We start from the raw sequence: 18,658 nt of genomic DNA on the forward strand, positions 1-18,658 counted from the left end.
CTATTTCTTACCTCATCCGTCTAACCGTGTTAATAGAGAAACCCTTCAGTAGACATAGAACATTAAAGAGCCGTTTGGACATGAGATGAAATCATGTTTGGACGTGCAATTTGGATTTCTTAAGTTGCGATTTTTTTTATAAACATAAAACCCCTACAAGTTGTGAAAACCATCAGATTTTCCTAATTCTTATACAATCTTACCAAATGAGTAAATCATAGTTCATAATAAAATTAATACGCTACTAAAAGACCTTTCTAAAAGATACAACATTAATTGATCAAACTTTAGTTCAATAAAAAGGAAAATTTAACATGAATAGTAATGTAACTACTCTTTAATATAATCCTCCCACATGATTGACAAATATATTTTACCAACTTGCAGATTAATATTTAATACAAATGGTTGGTAAACATGATTGGTAAATATATCTACCAACTTATGGGTCTTTTTTTACAAAATATAAACGTATGAGTCAAATTTTATATTTATATTTTTTGAAATCATGATTTCAAATCCCAAATCATGCCTTTTTGAATGATTTGAGATTTCATCTCATGAGATGAAATCGCATGTCCAAACGTTGATTTCATCTCATGAGATGAAATCGCATGTCCAAACGCCTACTAAAGGTCGTGGTAGAATGTTAACTTTTCCGTCTTTAACTAGCGATTTCAGGTTCAAGTTTTAGGAATGGAGTTGTCTTCAGTCGGAAAGGCTTTTACCCCCAATACAGGACTTTTCTACATGAATCCAAATTAATCAAGTCCCAAAGGATGTATTGGACGCCGGTTGAAAAAGAACAAAAACACTAGAGATATAGGGATCAGTAGTTTATCAGTTTTGGGGAAAATATTCCATTTTCAATGTCTCCTCTTTTATGCAAAAACTCAAAACTGTATTTCTTTTTACACAGCTTCCAAGTAAAAGCTTTTGCATAACTAGAATTACTTTGCAACTTCTCACTAGTCTCATAAACTGATTATCCAACAACGAATCTATAGTAAATGTGGTTGAGCTGCAATTCAAAAGAACCACAAGGAAATAAATAGTTCTAACCTAAAACGGGCAAAATTATCAGACACCTGTTGCCTACCAAAACCATCATCTTCACTGCATATACTGGTTAAAAGACAATACAAAAATGAATTTCAAGGTTTCCCCTTTATAGTTTAGACGAAAAAAATTTCAACCAGATCCGGCAAACACCTGATGATGATGTAAAAATAATAAGTTGTTACACTGCAAGGCGTGACATTGAAAGTGCAAGTCGGCAAACAACAACAAAGCCTGTGTCAAACAAGTTGAAATTGACTATATGAATCTTCGCTGACCATGTTTTCTCATTTAAATTCATCTCAAGCCAACATTATATAGAATGCAAATAAAAATGAAAAGTACTAGAAGTTCTGATTCTTCCTACTGCATAAGTAATCTTTAAATAGGGCTAAAAGAAAGCGTGAGTCTACACAACACAATAAATGAGAATGGTTGAGGATAACAGCACAATCAACTAGAAGCTCCCATCTCCTTAAGCTCTGTATTTTATACCAAAACTTACAAAAATCTCCACACTAGAAGATAACTCCAAGTAACTGACAGAGAATTGAAAATCTATGTCCTCTTTGGTATCTGAGAATGAGACAAAGAAAACTTCCCATTCGTGGAGAAACGTTATTTTTTCTTCTTATTCAGCTCTTTTGTATCTGATACTAAGGCCTTGATGCAGAGTCGAGGCTTAGTACTAACAAGTGCTCGTGGAAGAACCGATACACCAACTATGGCTGTTTTATCAGGTACTCCGGAAAGCGGAAGAACCTCAACAAGCACGCAGAGCTGCAAAAAAAGAAGCTAAATTCAGTACACTCAAAGATACGGAGAACGTAAAAGGCTAAGAGCTTTGTCACTTGACGACAAATATTTTGACCTCAGGATCTTTCAAATCCACTATTGAATCTGGGACGATTTCTTTCACTGCTGCTGCTACGACGCTGAAGCATTTGTTGCGGTCCAACAAAGCAAATATATTAGGATCAGTAGAAGCTTCTTTTCTTAGATTCTTCATCTCGGTTTCCTCAATCCCTCTCCTGTTATAGCCAACTGCAAACTATAATGTCATTAATTCTATGTTTTATCTTTTTTCATCAAAAAAAAAAAAGTTTGATGTTTTATCTTTCGAACGATCGACCCACAGAGATAATACTGCTCAATCATTGTAATAAGAAAAAGAGCAATTGATAAAAAGATATATTTAGAGGGTGTTTGGCTAAGTTTATAAGTTGGTCAAACTAGATTATAAGAACCTTTTGGCTTATCTACAATTTAATAACAATTTCAGCCAAAAGCCATAAGTTGGTCACCCTGGACTTACGGTTTTTCAGCTTATAAGCACTTTTAGTTTGACCAACATTTTTTATTATTTTATCCTTAATATTTTTTCTAATTCTCAAAATACATTTTCCGAAACAAAACCTTTAACTTCCTCTCAATTCCATATGCGCCGTTCATCCTTTTCCTTATATAGATACTTTTAAATCTATAATCTTTTTTATAAAAATTAAGAGTATTTTAGTCATTTTAGAAAACCAGCTTATCAGCATTTCCTTTACCAAACATGTCAATTGTTTATTATCAGTTTCAACACTTTTATCCAAACATGTAACTGCTTATTTATAAAATTGATCTGAGCACTTAAAAGTGCTTATCAACGTTTAATGATCATCAACTATTTACAATCAACTAACTCAAAACATACTCTTAATCAACTTATTCAACATTAGTGAGCAACCTAACTAAAGAAGAAAACCTTGGATGCAGAGGATAACATTGAGCTAACTGATAGAGGACCTATTGATGGTAGTTCATATGAACCGAGATGACTTCTCAGGTAAGTCAACAAAAGAAAAATAAGGCAAAGGAAAGCAGAAAAAGAAAGGAACGTGAGTTTGTCGAGCCTGAGTGAATGAATAATATTTCTTAAGAAAGCCAAGGTTTACCTTAATAGTGTTTCCAGTCTCCTTCTGCCTATTGTTCATAAACTGATCAACAAGCTTTGTTACAATCTTCTTAAGTTCCTTCTCATCTAAACGGCATGTACCTTGAATTGGTAATATCCGATTGCACCAGCTGCATAACATGATAAAAGCCATAATCATATTAGTTCTTCCGTATTTAATCTTCGAGAAGCTGTTTTTCATAAGACAAAAAAGTTGTTTTTCTCCAGAAACGCTTTTAGAGCCTTGGCCGAGCACAAATTACTGATCTAATATTGGCAAAAGGGCACGAACTGCTACTCTCCGAGGGTTCTTTTTTTAAAAGCATTTTTGACAAAAAAAAAAAAAAAAAAACACTTTTCAAACTAAACAGATTTTGGAAGTTTGGCCAAAAAGGCTATTAGGTTCTTATACTTATTTAGGTAGTTTGTAACTTGCTTAATTCTCACATCTGCCAAAGTTAGAAGTGGTTCCTAACATTTTTACTATTCCGATTTATTTGGAGTTTTCGATCGGTTTCACTTGGCCCACATAAAGCAATATTGCATGTATAACTATATTAAAATTAGTTTTGAAATCGATCCAAGAAAGTGAGCAACTCACAGAGGAGACTTCAATATTCCAGATTCTATGGATTGAAAAATCTGTGAAACGATGTCAACAACTGCTGGAGACTTGTCGAACGGAAATTTAAAGAGAACCAATCCGCTTCTCGTTAACTTAACAAGTGAGAGAATGTCACTTTTCTCCATAGAAGTACCAGATTCTGCAAGGGGCAAAACAAAGACTTTTTTTGACCCTATTCCGAGTAAACCATTGTCTCAGTAAATCCGATATAATGACGGAAATGGTCCCTTATCTTTGGTAGTTGGTTCAAAGTAGTCCCTTAAGTATCACCTGAGCTGCTTTGGTCCTTCACAGTTTCGATTAAATTTAACAATCAGAGTTCGGTATTTTCTCAGAGGAGGAGTTCGGCCTATATGATTGGTTCGAAGAACGTCTCGAGATTCAAGCAATTGTGGATGATATAACTAGTAAACACGTTCCTGTTTGAAGAACGTCTCAAGATTCAAGCAATTGCGGATGATATAACTAGTAAATATGTTCCTCCCCACGAAAATATATTTTATTGTTTAGGGGAAATTAAGCTTGTTTTTTTAGTTCAAGTAGCTATTGAGTTTGTATTGACAGAGATCAAAAGTGCTCACTTTTCACAAACTCAACGGACCAAAATAGCTCAGGTGATACTTAAAGGACTACTTTGAACCGACTACCAAAGATAAGGGACCAATCCTGTCATTTTCTTCAGTAAATCCACACAGATATATGAAGTGTTAATACCAGAATTCACAAGATCATCAGCTGCAGCTTCTCGTGACCCGTTGCATTCTTCATTATCATCTTCCGTGCATATTTTCCTTCTCTTAGCATCTGGATTTGAAACAATATACTGAAAGAAAAAACAGGAATCCCAACTATGTTTAGCATTCTTTCCGACACGAGGGTCACCTAGATAAATTTAACACCAACTTATAGGTGCAATACAAAATAACAAGGATTTTTAATGGGAAAAATAACATCATTTGAATAGAAAGGAACTCGATAAAAGGTTTCCACAGCCAGCTGCAAGCCACCAGAAAGGTGCATATTACAGAGCTTGTCTAGAACCTTTTCGAAGAAATAAATTAAGAAAGAATTGAAAGTACCGAAGAGCAAAATATAACCTTTTCAAGGATACCAGAATTGAAAGTACCGAAGAGTAAAAATATAACCTTTTCAAGGATACCTATAGCTTCTTTTGTTGCACTTTTCTCCCTCTCTGAGGACAAAAGGAAAAAACTCTTAGGAATACCAAAGACTAAACAAGTAAACTTTTTTGTATTATGACATGCTATGCGATAAATAGAAGCTATGTTATCAGTCAAGTAATGGAGTTATTCACAGTATCCACTTTAAGAAATAAGTTCAAAGTACAAGCATAGAATCCTACCTTTCACTAAAATCCTATCCTCAACATAGGTCTCGACCTTTTTTAGTTATAGGGCACTAAAGACACATTCTTAATCTAAATACAGTAAGACAACATATAACTGATATTATCAATAGAAACTTGTGAAATAAAGCAGCAGAAGAATCTTGAAGCTTTCAGATTCTTTTCTAACCACAAAGACTGGTACAATGGAGCAGAATAAGTCCAAATTTTCAAAAAAAGGCCATGAACATTCATGTACATTTCAAAAGTAGTTCTATGATTTCCTTTATTTTAAAATAAAGGTGGTGTCCGGACCAACTTGCGCTCACCTCGACTTCTTCATGGATACCTGCTATCTCCCACCAGCACGTGTACCGGATAACTCCTCCCTTCCAAGCTTAGGAAAATGGGAAGAAATCACCTATAGAATGCTTTTTGTTTCTGCAGACATTTGAACCCTGGTCTTTAAGGGTTTTTCACTCACTTAACTGACAGCTAGGCCCTACCCTTGGATAAAGTAGTTCTATGACTTATTCCACATGATTTCCTGACTTCGTAAATTAATAAATACTAGCACTACTTGAATGCTGTATCTAATCCCAATACGATGTCCATACAAGATCAAAATTAAGGCGGAATTAGATTTTATATTCATATTGTCCTGGTGGAGAACTTATAAACACATTGGCTATCTTAATTGTTCTATTTCTACCACTTACCCACCTTTTATGTTAATATTTCCTCCTTATCTTTTAGTCAAGTTCTTTTCTTTGAAAAGTACTGTTCTCTATAGCCCAAAACTCATTCTAGCTACTTCCCAACGATAAACTATATTATAATGTATAAACTATATTATAACATATGCATTATCAAATATGAAACACGCCCAGAAAATGTCTGATAGGAAAGATCCTTCAGACTACAAAGAATATTTTACAATTTTTGAGAATATTTTACAATTTCTCCTCGAGTAAAGTAGATGATTTTTAATGAACTTCATACTAATAAGCAAAAGTCCACCAACATAACAGTATATACAACAAACCCCAAAAGTAGCCTAACTTCCTGATTTTAAGGCCTAACTTCCTGATTTTAAGGTATTATCACCTTCGCATTCTTCTCTATACTGCCCAGAACAAAACCTTTAACTTTTCATGAAACAGTACCCCACCTGACAACTGCTTTTTAAGCAAGTTTTACACAATTACTAGCTGAAGCAGATTCCCTAAAGGTAGCTTTCAACAGACAAATAATACCACAAAAATCTTTTCAAAGTTTAAGCATCTGTTAAAACCAACAAAAGAAGAAAAGTGGACACATTTTAGCTAGCAAGATTACATTTTTTCCCAGTATAAGAAAGAATCTAGTGAATCTTCATTCAACAGCACATTCAACAGCACCCCCATTTGCCAAATAATTTCAGTCCCCTAACTGATATACTTGAAAAGCTAGATGAATTTCAATCAATAAACTATTCCTAAACTAGTTGGGGTTGGCTACACGAACCGTATGCATCCAATCCTCTCCATTCTAGCCCATTTTCATTCCAATACTAGTACATTAACTTGTCTTTTTAACCCACCCATAATCTAGTGGACACATTTTAGCTAGCAAGATATCCCTTTTCCAATTATAAGAAGGGAAGTGAATCCTTATTAAACAGCACACCATTTGACACACAATATTAATTTCCTAGCTAATATACTTGAAAATCTAAATCAATTCCAATCAACAACTCTTCAATCCCAAACTAGTCTGAGTCTGCTATACGAACCCTCAGCATTTGAACCTGAGACCGGGTAACTCTGTCAATGCCTTGGACAGATGGAAAGAATTCACCTAGTATTTTTGTTGGCATTTGAACCTGATACCTCGTGGTTCTCAACTCACTTCATTGACCACTAGGATTACACCCTTGAGTGCAGGAAAATGGACACATTTTAGCTAGCAAGATCACAATTTTTTCCCAATATAAGAAGAAATCTAGTGAATTTTATTCAACAACACACCATTTGCCACACAATATCAGTTACCTAGCTAATACAATCTAAATCAATTTCAATCTATCAACTATTCCTCAATCCTAAACTAGTCAGCGTCCACTATGCGAACCCTATGCATCCAATCAGCTCTATTCGACCCCATTTTCATTCCAATACTAGTACATAACTTGTCTTTTAACCCAAATTATGGGTTTTATAAGACCCATAATCTGGCGGACAGATTTTATCTAGCAAGATTACATTTTCCCAATTATAAGAAGGAATCTAGTGAACTTTTATTCAACAACACATCATTTGACACACAATATAGCTGAAATACTTGAAAAGCTAAATCAATCAACTATGTCTCAATCCTAAACAAGTCGGAATCTGCTATACGAATCCCTTTGCATCCAATCCGCTCAATCGGAGCCCTTTCATTCCAATAGTAGTACATTAACTTGTCTTTTTGGACACATTTTTGCTAGCAAGATTACAACTTTTCCATCTATAAGAAGGAATCTAGTGAATCTCTATCCAAAAAACACACCATTTGCCAATCCTAAACAAGTCAGAGTCAGCTATGTGAACCCTGTGCATCCAATCACCTCAATTCGAGCCAATTTTCATTCCAATAGTAGTACATTAATTTGTCATTTAACCCAACCATAATCTAGTGGACACATTTTAGCTTGCAAGATTACATTTTTTTTCCCAATATAAGAAGGAATCTAGTGATTCATTATTCAACAGCACACCGTTTGCCACACAATATCAGGTACCTAACTTATATACTTGAAAAGCTAAATCAATTTCAATCAATCAACTATTTCTCAATCCTAAACTAGTCCAAGTCTGCTATTAGCCAATACCATATGCATCCACAATCTGCTCAATTCAAGCTTATTTTCAATCCAATACAAGTACATAAAATGTCTTTAACGCAAATTACCCAAAATTTAGTGGTGACGCTAGCAAGATTAAACTTTTCCAATCATAAGAAAGAATATAGTGAATCTTTATTCAACAGCACACACCATTTGCCACACAATATCAACTGTTTCCCAATTCAATACTAGTAAACTAAATTGTCTATTAACCCAAAATTGTAGGCTTTGTAAAAAACCAGAGGGTCTTAAAGAAACAAAATGGGAATTCATTTGAGCCTCAAATATTCGAAAAAAGCAAACACCGAGAAATAGGCACTACTGACTGATGGGGCAAGTGATGAGAAACCCCGAATGGGAATTTCGGAGGAGGGAAGAAGAAGCGTTGTAATCGAAACGAGGGATGCTTATTACAGCAGAATGCTGCTCCCATGGCTTCATCTCTTCACTCTTTTCTCCTTCCTCTTTTTCTTCATAATCATCTTTATGAATATACTTGTCTCTTTCTTCTACTATTTTGGTTCCCACTTCAGCCATTTTTTTTTTTTTTTGTTGAGTAACTATGATGTCTTGCTTTTTGTTGAGAGCAAAGGAGGCGCTTCAAGTTGAGGGTTGTAAACCTTTTTATGAAATAATATTAAAATTTAAAGTATAAGACCCCACATAACTAATCTCCAATTTAAAAAAGGGGCAATTTTGCTTTTGAACTATGCAAAATGGAATAGCTTTGTCCTTCTTTAATAGATTTGACCAAACATGCTTTACCATTACTAGTTAAGGTCAAATTTGCTCATGAACTATGCGAAATGAGATAAATTTGATTAATATTTTTAAATGAACGATAAATTTGAACCTTTCGCATAGTTCAAAAGCAAATTTGACCTTTCCCATCTAATTTTAAGTTTTCTTAAAGAGGATTTATTTCTCCTTTCTCTTTTTCCGCTACTAATTGATGGGATAAGTGATGAGAAACCCAAAATGGGAATGGCGGAGGAGTGAAGAAGAAGCGTTGTAATCGAAACAAGGGATGCTTATTACAGCAGAATGCTGCTCCCATGGCTTCATCTCTTCACTCTTTTCTCCTTCCTCTTTCTCCTTTTCATCATCATCTTTACCTCTTCCTTCTACAATTTTGGTTCCCACTTTGGCCATGTTTTTTTCTGGTTGCTTTGTTTGAGTCACAATAATGTCTGCCTTTTGTTGAGATCAAAGGAGGCGCTTCAAGTTGAGGGTGGTACCCTTTACTAATCCCAGACCCCACTTGTGGGAGGTATGTTGTGGTTATTGTGTTGTATAATTAATCCCCAATTAAAAAGAAAAAAAAAGAAAAAAAGGGTCAATTTGCTTTTGAAGGATGTGAAATTGAAAAAAAATTGTCCTTATTTTTAAACGGTGGAAGGTTAATATCTGGTGATGCCACCTTTCACGCGATTAAAGATTAATTTTTTAAAATAAAGGATAAAATTTGAATGTTTCGCATAGTTCAAGGGCAAATTTGACCCTTCAGTCTAATTCTGAGTTTTATAAAAAAAAATAAAAAGCGTTGTAATTGAAACAAGGGTAAAAACTTACCCGCACCAGGTGTTTACACCACACCAATACAACTTATCATGGTTAAGTGATTTAATGAAGTAAAAGTACACATTAATTAACCATGATTAAGTAAAATAATACTACATCCAAACACATAGCATGCATGTATTGGTTTGGTATAAAGATCCGGTGCGGGTAAGTTTTTACATGCAGTAGAGAATGCTGCTCCCATGGCTTCATTTTTTTCTTCTTTCCTCTTTTTCTTCTTCATTATCATCTTTATCTCTTCTTTCTACCATTTTGGTTGCTACTTCTTCCTTGCTTTCACCTTTGGCCATGTTTTTTTTTTCTTTTCTGGTTGCTTTTGTTGAGTAACAATAATGTCTCCCCCCTCCTCTTTCCCTCAGAAGAGATGAAGATGTGGACTATTCAGTAATGTTTTTTTTTTTTTAAATTAAGTATAGTGTTTTATTTTATTAGAAAGAAAGATAAAACAAGGGTACAAACAAAAGACCCCCTTTTCCTATTTGCTAGGTTTCCTATCTAAGAAAGGAAACCCAAATCAACAACAAGAACTTGCTCAAATCACATATGCACAACCTCCCAAACCCAGATCAATTCGCCGATGCTAGAGTGAATCCACTAAATTGTTAAGATTCCTTCGTTGCGCGGAGACTGTCCAAATTGAGAGCTCTTTATCTTCATAATCAAGCAAAATTTCAGCTGAGAAGAAGCCACTTAAGTAATCTCCCTTCTTCCCCAACTAACCCCAATTTTAGTGTGGGTTGGCCAGTTAAGATCTCTCACATTCAAAAGATGAAAGTTGCCAAGATGAGAATGTTGAGATGGATGTGTGGGCACACCAGGAGTGACAGGATTAGGAATGAGGCTATCCGGGACAAGGTGGGAGTGGCCTCGGTGGAAGACAAGATGCGGGAAGCAAAACTGAGATGGTTTGGACATGTGAAGAGGAGATACACATATGCCCCAGTGCGGAGGTGTGAGAGGTTAGTCATGAATGGTTTCAGAAGAAGTAGGGGTAGGACGAAGAAGTATTGAGGAGAGGTGATTAGCCAGGACATGACGCAGTTACAGCTTACCGAGGACATGACCTTACATAGGAGGGTATGGAGGACTCAGATTAGGGTAGAAGGCTAGTAGATAGTATCGTTTATCCTTTCATATTAGTAGTCGCATTATCGCGATATAAGTTCTTGTGATTTGATTTCTGCTACTATCTGTTATTTTCTGTACTTTGATTATCTTATTTTATTTGTGATAGCGACTGCCCCTTTGCAAACTGCTTCATCATGGCTTAGTCGCTTTCGTTATTTTCATTTCCATATCGTTTTGAATTTCTTGGCCTTATCTGACCTCTTTTTATGCTTTTTATTGAGCCGAGGGTCTTTCGGAAACAGCCATGTCGTTTTGAATTTCTTGGCCTTATTGGTAGGAATAAGGTCTGCGTACACTCTACCCTCCCTAGACCCCACGTTGTGGGATTTCACTGGGGGGTTGTTGTTGTTGTTGTTGTCTTAAATCTTCCAAATCTCTCCATCCAAAAACCATGTTTTGTACACTTCGGATATTCTTGCTCCCCGTGAGTATCTATTCGTCAAAAAGCTTTGCGACAATGTTCGAACAGCTGAACCGTACTTAAAGAACGGCGTGTGGGAAGAAGTGGTGGGTGGGATTTTGACCACATTCTGGGTGAGGAGAGCGGTGTTGTTTGGGATTTTAATCACATTTTTACCTGTTACCATTGCATACGTGATGCTCGAAAAATCATGGTCAGTGACGCCAATGACTTTTCTCAGTTGAAAGAAAGACGATTTCGTGCTATTGTGGTAAAGTCATATCTTTCAGTTGACTTAGCACTTCTTAGGATAGTTGACACTGCTCACATAAACATTAAGCCCATAAACATAAATTCACAAAAAGTTTTTGCAAGTGATGAGATGTTTACCATCGGTGCCGCGGGTGGGGTGTGGTTGAAATCTTACCTATCTGGTGTGATTTCTGGGCTGGATCGTTGTGTGTGTTATGCGCTTACTGAGGGAGCTAATTCGAGGGAATTCCATGGTTTTTTACAAACTACAGTTGGGACAACCCCGGGGGTTAATGGTGCACCTCTCTTCACCGGCTCGGGACATTGCATCGGAATTTACTCTAGTTCTCTAGTCCCCGGGGTTGCATAGTTTATTCCCCTAAATAAGGTATGTATTGCCTTAAACATTGTGCTTTATATGTCATATATATAATACTAGATGATGAAAGCCCGTGCTAGCACGGGCCCAACACAAAAAACAGTAACACACTTTTCTTTTTAGTCTGTCTAAAAAAGAATAATATATTTTTATGTTTAAAAATCATTTAACATGAAACTTCCCCTTTTACCTTTAATGAAATGATTTAAACCCACACAAATATTTATGACTTGTTTTAGACAACAAATTTCAAAGATCTTTCCTTTCTTTTTTAAACTTCGTGACTAGTCAAACTATGTCACATAAATTAGGACAGAGAGAGTACCTTTTAGTCATATAATTATGGATTTTTTATTATAGAAAGTATTACAATTCAATTAATTGAAAATATCAATAAATTATGTTACTTAGTCCGCTTCTCCCATATATGACTTTCTTGGTTTGGTTCTCCAATTGAAAGATTTGAAATACACCTGCTCCAATGGGTTTCATGCCATCATCTCTTTCTACTCAATAACACTGAAAAGCGCTTTCATGTGTTAGCATCTGTTGTAGTCTTAAATTTTTAAGTATAAACCAACTTCATCATTTTAAGAAAATATGTGTATACGTTTCTTGACCGTTTATATTTCGTCTTCTTGATGTTATTCCTCATTATTTGTGTGAGACGTATATGTCTAAAATTAGTGCATTTTTATCCTTACCCAAAGGTATAAGTTTTAAATCTTTTGGTTTTATGACTACTTTAGCAGTTTTTGAGTTCAATTTAAATCGCTATTTCTTTTTTCCTGAATTTCTCTTCTTTAAATTTCTACTATTATAGAAGAGTGGGTTTGGTCGTCAACCCACTCTTCTATAATAGTAATTGAAAAAAAAAATTAAGGTGAGGTCCACGTGAAGAATTAGGAGACAATTGCAAATATATATATATATATATATATATATATATATATATATAAACTTATTATCATTATTTAAATGTCCCCTTTTTTTGTGCAATTGTCTCCTACTTCTTCTCGTGGACCCCACCTTAATTTTTTTTTTTAATTACTATTGTAGAAGAGTGGGTTGATAGTTTATATCTTTTGGTTTTATGACTTCTTTAGCGGTTTTTGTGTTCAATTTAAATCGTTATTTCTTTTTTCCTGAACTTCTCTTCTTTAAATTTTCTTTAAGCGTACCTTTACCATTTTTTGAACTTTGAGATTAGTATAGGGTTTCTTTCTCTTTTCAGTTTTCGTTCTTAGCTTAGTTTACTTTCCCTTTTGCCTTTTCTTACTTTATTTGCTGAACCTTTGTTTTTTGATTAATTAATAAAAAGCCCTTGTGGCATCCACTTAAAAAAAAATCATTTAAATGTCCTTTTTTTTTTTTGGTAATTGTCTCCTACTTCTTCACGTTGACTCCACCTTTTTTTTTTTGCAATTGTCTCCTACTTCTTCACGTGGACCCCACCTTATTTTTTTTTTTTTTTTTTTTGTAATTGTCTCCTAATTCTTCACGTGGACCCCACCTTAATTTTTTTTTTTTTATAAAGCACTATTATAGAAGAGTGGGTTTGGTCTAATTACTATTATAGAAGAGTGGGTTGACAACCAAACCCACTTTTCTATAATAGTAGAAATTTATTCTCTTATATTTTTTTTTTGTTGGATTCACAGGCATTAACCAAGGAGCTTTATCTTAACTATCCTAAGGAGTGGTAAGTCAACTGAAGGACATGACTTAACCACAATAGCACGAAATCGTCTTTCTTTCAACTAAGAAAATTCATTGGCGTCACTGACCATGATTTTTCAGCCATCACATATGCAATAGTAACAGGTAAGAATGTGATTAAAATCCCAAATAACACCGCTCCCCTACACCCAGAATGTGGTTAAAATCCCACCCACCACCTCTTCCCACACGCCGCTCTTTAAGTACGGTAACAACTGAAGAATTCAACTGTTCGAACACTGTCGCAAAGCTTTTTTATGAATAGATACTCACGGGGAGCAAGAACTTCCTTAAGTGTAGAAAACATGATTTTTGGATGAAGAAATTTGGAAGATTCAAGACAACCCACACTAAAATTGGGGTTAGTTGGAGGAGTGGCTTCTTCTCAGCTAAAATTTTGCTCCGACTAGCTCGATTTTGAAGATGAAGAGCTCTAAATTTTTCAGTCTCCATGCGACGAAGGAATCTCAACAATTTAGTGGATTCACTCTAGCACCGGTGAATTTTCACTAACTTAATTGATAGCTAGGCCATACCCTTGGGTAAAGTAGTTCTATGATTTATTCGACATAATTCCTTGAGTTGGTAAAGTAGCAACAACAACATACCCAGTGAAATCCCACAAAGTGGGGTCTGAGTTGGTAAAGTAGAGCCAGATAAAAACTAGCACTACTTAAATGTTGTATGTAATCCCGATATGCTATCCATACGAGATCAGAATTAAGAAGGTATTTTATTTTACTTGCATATTGTCCTGGTGGAGAACTTATAAACGCATTTATATCTAGTTGTTCTACTTCTACCACTTACCATCCTTTTATGCTGTTATTTCCTCCTCTCATTTCTTTATAGCCCAAAACTTATTTCTTCCCATTGATAACTACAATTTTCAAGAATGAAATGTGCTATATTCTTGTAATCCTCTTTCCCTGGCGTAGAGTCCTTCGGTAATTTGTCTTGTCTTACTTGTTATAGAAGCTTAACCAAATAAGAAGTCCAGATTCGGATGCAAATTTCTTTCAACCCGGACAATTTCCCCAGATTAATAAAATGCTTAGGCTCCTAATTCAAGTTAAATTGTGAGAGGTTAAGTATTTCAACTATAACATATGGATTATGACATGCACCAGCAAATATGAAACACGCCCAAAAAATAGCTGATAGGAAAGAAGCTTCAGACCACAAAGAATATCTTACGATTTTCTCCTTGAGTAGAGTAGATGATTTTCAATGAACTTGATACTAATTAGGTAAAGCACACCAACATAACAGTGTAAACAACAAACTTAAAATGTAGCATCCAAATCAATTTCAATCAATCAACTATTCTTCAATCCTAAACTAGTCGGAATCTGCTATACGAACCCTATGCATCCAATGTGCTCTATTCAAGCCTATTTTCAATCCAATATTAGTACATAACTTGTCTTTTAAACCCAAATTATGGGTTTTCTAAAACCCTTAATCCAGTGTTGTCAAAAGCGCGCTTAAGCCCTGAATCAAGGCTTAAAACATATTAAGCGCTTCGCCTCGCTTTATGTGCGCTTCAGTGTCATCATCAAGGCTCTAAGACATACTTTTCGTTGCCATTGAGCCTCTCTTGAAGAGGTGACACTAGATGATTGATACTTCACTTTATCGTGATGCTTTTACAATTTCTTTGTCCATATATTTGTTATTCATGCTTACTATTATTAGTCTTGGACTAAACATAGATATATTTGTAATTTTGCACCATTGACCTTTTTTTCACTAAAGCCCCACACTTTATTTGCGCTTTGCCCTTAAAGCCCCAGCTAACCTTAGAGCTTTTTTGCACTTTTCGCTTTTGATAACACTGCCTTAATCTAGTGGACACATTAAAAGCTAGCAAGACCTAACTGACATACCTGAAAAGCCGAATCAATTAACTATTCCTCAACCCTAAACTAGTTGGAATATGCTATACGAACCCAATTGCATCGAATTTGCTCAATTCGAGCCCATTTTCATGCCAATTCTAGTACATTAACTTGTCTTTTAACCCAAATTATCTAGTGGACACGTTTTGAACCAGCAAGATTACACATTTCCAATTATAAGAGGAATCTAGAGATTTTTTATTCAACAACACACCATTTGACACACAATATAGCTGATATACTTCTTCTTCTTTTTTATGACATGGGAACCCGCACTGTTACCCTTCGGGTGCGCACAGGGTAAACCCAGCCCCTATGCAATAGCTCGCAAACCACACAGGAATATAACTGATATACTTGAGAAGTTAAATCATTTCAATGAATCCACTACTCTTCAATCCGAAACTTTTCTGAGTCTGCTATAAGAACATAACCCAACGCATCCAACCAGCTCAATTGGAGCCCATTTTCGTTCCAATACTAGTAAATTAACTTGTCTTTTAATACAAATTATGGGTTTTTTAAAACCAGAGGTTCTTAAAGAAACAAACAGAAAATTCATTTGAGCCCAAATATTCAAGAAATACAAAAAGCAAAGATGGAAAAGTAAGCAAAACGTTTTAGCATCTGGTAAAACCAATAATAGAAAGAAAGTGGACACAGTTTAGCTAGAAAGATTACATTTTTTTCCAATACAAGAAGGAATTTAGTGAATCTTTTATTCAACAGCACACCATTTGACGCACAATATAGCTGATATACTTGAAAAGCTAAATCAATTTACATCAATCAACTATTCCTCGATCCTAGACTAGTCCAAGTCTACTGTACGAACCCTCAACCCAATCCTGTCATTTCAAGCCCATTTTCATTCCACTAGCAGTACATTAACTTGTCTTTTTGGACACATTTTAGCTAGCAAGATTACAACTTTTCCAATTATAAGAAGGAATCTAGTGAATCTGTATCCAAAAAAACACACCATTCGCCAATCCTAAACAAGTCAGAGTCAGCTATGTGAACCCTGTGCATCCAATCAGCTCAATTTGAGCCTATTTTCAATCCAATACTAGTAAATAATTTATCATTTAACCCAACCATAATCTAGTGGACACATTTTTAGCTTCCAAGATTACATTTTTTTTCCCAATATAAGAAGGAACCTAGTGATTCATTATTCAACAGCACACTATCTGCCACATAATATCAGGTACCTAACTTATATACTTGAAAATCTAAATCAATTTCAATCAATCAACTATTTCCCAATCCTAAACTATCAAATCCGCTCCATTCAAACCCATTTTTAATCAAATACTAGTGCATTAACTTGTCTTTTAACCCAAATTATGGGTCTTGTAAACAAAATGAAAATTCTTTTACTCCCTCCGTCCCAATTTAAGTTTGACTGGACACAAAGTTTAAAGAACAAAAAGAGATTTTTGAATCTTGTTGTCCTAAATCAAAGATGTCTATAATGTATTAAAATGTCCTCTGAATCTTGTCCTTTGAAATATATAATCTTTTTTGGAACAGACCAAAAAGGAAAGTAAGACCCTTAACTTGGAACTTGATGGGGTAACTTTTAAGCCAAAATATTCAAGAAATAGAAAAAGGCAAACATGGGAAAGTAAGCAAAATATACTGAGAATAGCAGGAGGAGGGGAAGAAACTGACTGATGGGGCAAGTGATGAGAAATTGAAAATGAAAAGTCTTTTAGTCCATCCATTTCAATTTATTTGTCTTACTTTCCTTTTTAGAGTCCATTTGGACCGGCTTATGGCTTTTGGCCTATTTTTGTTACTTTGGCTACTTAGTCTGTTTCAGAAAAAAAAAATGCCTCTTTCTTCTTTTATCTAACTCTTTAATTTCAACTTTCCGCATGACATATTCAAGATCACAAGATACATTCTACCTATCTTTAGTTTACAACTACACTACGAGATTCAAAAATATACTTTACTTTCTGAAACTCTGTGTCAAGTCAAAATCAGACTCCTCTGTCCCAATTTTATACGACACACTTTCCTTTTTAGCCAATCCAAAAAAGAATGACACATTTCCTTATTTAACAACAATTTAATTTTAAACTTTACCTTTTACGACCACACAAATATCTTTGAGATTCAAAAGTCTTCAGTTATTTCGTAAACTCCGTGTTCAATCAAACTACAGTCATACAGAACTGAGGGAGTAACTTTTAATCCCAAAAATTCAAGAAATAGAAAAAAGGCAAACATGGGAAAGTAAGCATAATATACTGAGAAATAACAAGAGGAAGGAAAACTAACTGATGGGACAAGTGATAAGAAATCCAGAATGGGAATTTCTTAATATTTTTGAAGAAGCGTTGTAATCGTAACGAGGTATGCTTATTACAGCTGAATGCTGCTCCCATGGTTTCATCTCTTCACCTTTTTCTTGTTCATCCTCATCTTTATCTCTTCCTTCTATAATTGTGGTTACCACTTCCTCTTTGGGTTCATCTCTAGCCATGTTTTTTTTTTGGTTGTTTTGTTTGAGTAACAATAATGTTTGCCTTATGCTAAGACAAAAAGGAGGCACTACAACTTGAGGGCGGTACGAGGAAGGGAAAGAGGTATAAGAAAATGACAAAAATATTCCATTATATTTGAGGGCAAGTTCAAACTAGTCCTTAAAGTATGCACTTAACAATGTTGTGGTACCTTAGGTTTATCAAATGTTAACACTTTTAGTCGCCATCAAGCATTTATCAATTTATGTTCGTTAGATTTGACGGAAATAGAGGAATTTTTTTTAATCATAAATACCAAGAAAGACTCATCAAATACTACAATATGCAATACAAAAAAATGCACCTATTTTTTTTTTTTCTAAATATCCCCTTTTTGAAACTTTGTCATCTTCAGTCTTGAAAATCCTTTTAATATTTAAAGAATAAAATTATCCTTTCGGGAGTTGAAAAAGGAGTGTAATAATATGTAAATATTTGTGCTTCATAATTTTAGTGTAGATTCAGATAAGGTAATCACATTCAAAAGGGGGAAGTACACAATATCACCAAGTATAAGTGTTATCGAGGATGGGAATAGCTATCTCATGCTTGTAGGTATTCTTGTATTTCAACACATACACAGAGTCATTGCAGCGGAAAATTAAACAAGAACTTACCTTCAGCCATAGTTGTTTAATTGTGAGAATCGCCTTCTTCTTTTACCACCGAATTGTAACCCTAAAAAAAAAGTAAAAACCCTAGAGCCTTCTAGCATATACCTATCACAATTTTCAGAATGCTGAACTGATGGAGTCATAGACGTATTTATAGATAGGCTAGGGACTCTTAGGGAGTAACTTTAACCCTAGGAACTTCTCCATAAAATATGATTACCCTAGGGACACCTAATAAATGTTTCCTTCCATCAAGGAAACTTCCGGATATGCATAACTAATAAAATATTATCTGCTATAATTGTCACGC

At 34.9% G+C, this 18,658-nt stretch overlaps 1 protein-coding gene across 4 annotated transcripts; it reads right to left on the bottom strand.

Moving 5' to 3' along the window:
- Positions 1–1,313: 1,313 nt before the first annotated feature.
- LOC132625822 (uncharacterized) lies at positions 1,314–17,799 on the bottom strand. 4 transcript variants are annotated; one of them, XM_060340400.1, is made up of 7 exons: positions 17,490–17,799; positions 4,721–4,815; positions 4,338–4,446; positions 3,600–3,762; positions 3,000–3,129; positions 1,931–2,110; positions 1,314–1,839 (listed from the first exon to the last, which is right to left on the bottom strand). In XM_060340400.1, exons 1-7 carry the CDS (start codon positions 17,692–17,694, stop codon positions 1,678–1,680), a joined length of 1,044 nt encoding a protein of 347 aa, XP_060196383.1. In that variant the 5' UTR covers positions 17,695–17,799; the 3' UTR covers positions 1,314–1,677. The 4 variants fall into 4 exon arrangements, with proteins under 4 accessions (XP_060196383.1, XP_060196385.1, XP_060196381.1 ...); XM_060340402.1 differs by having other exon boundaries at positions 4,769–4,815; positions 17,490–17,796; XM_060340398.1 differs by lacking the exon at positions 17,490–17,799 and adding an exon at positions 8,164–9,374.
- Positions 17,800–18,658: the final 859 nt, after the last annotated feature.

Source organism: Lycium barbarum, chromosome 2 (assembly GCF_019175385.1).
Source record: "Lycium barbarum isolate Lr01 chromosome 2, ASM1917538v2, whole genome shotgun sequence".
NCBI classification, from domain to species: domain Eukaryota; kingdom Viridiplantae; phylum Streptophyta; class Magnoliopsida; order Solanales; family Solanaceae; genus Lycium; species Lycium barbarum.

Bases quoted from the DNA above. Each gene is read 5' to 3' on its own strand.
- LOC132625822 (XM_060340398.1), bottom strand. From the start codon at position 8,374: ATGGCTGAAGTGGGAACCAAAATAGTAGAAGAAAGAGACAAGTATATT. The intron at 3,130-3,599 runs GTGAGTTGCTCA...CATGTTATGCAG, and splicing joins GGAATATTGAAGTCTCCTCT to CTGGTGCAATCGGATATTAC. The intron at 2,111-2,999 runs GTAAACCTTGGC...ATGACATTATAG, and splicing joins AGACTGGAAACACTATTAAG to TTTGCAGTTGGCTATAACAG.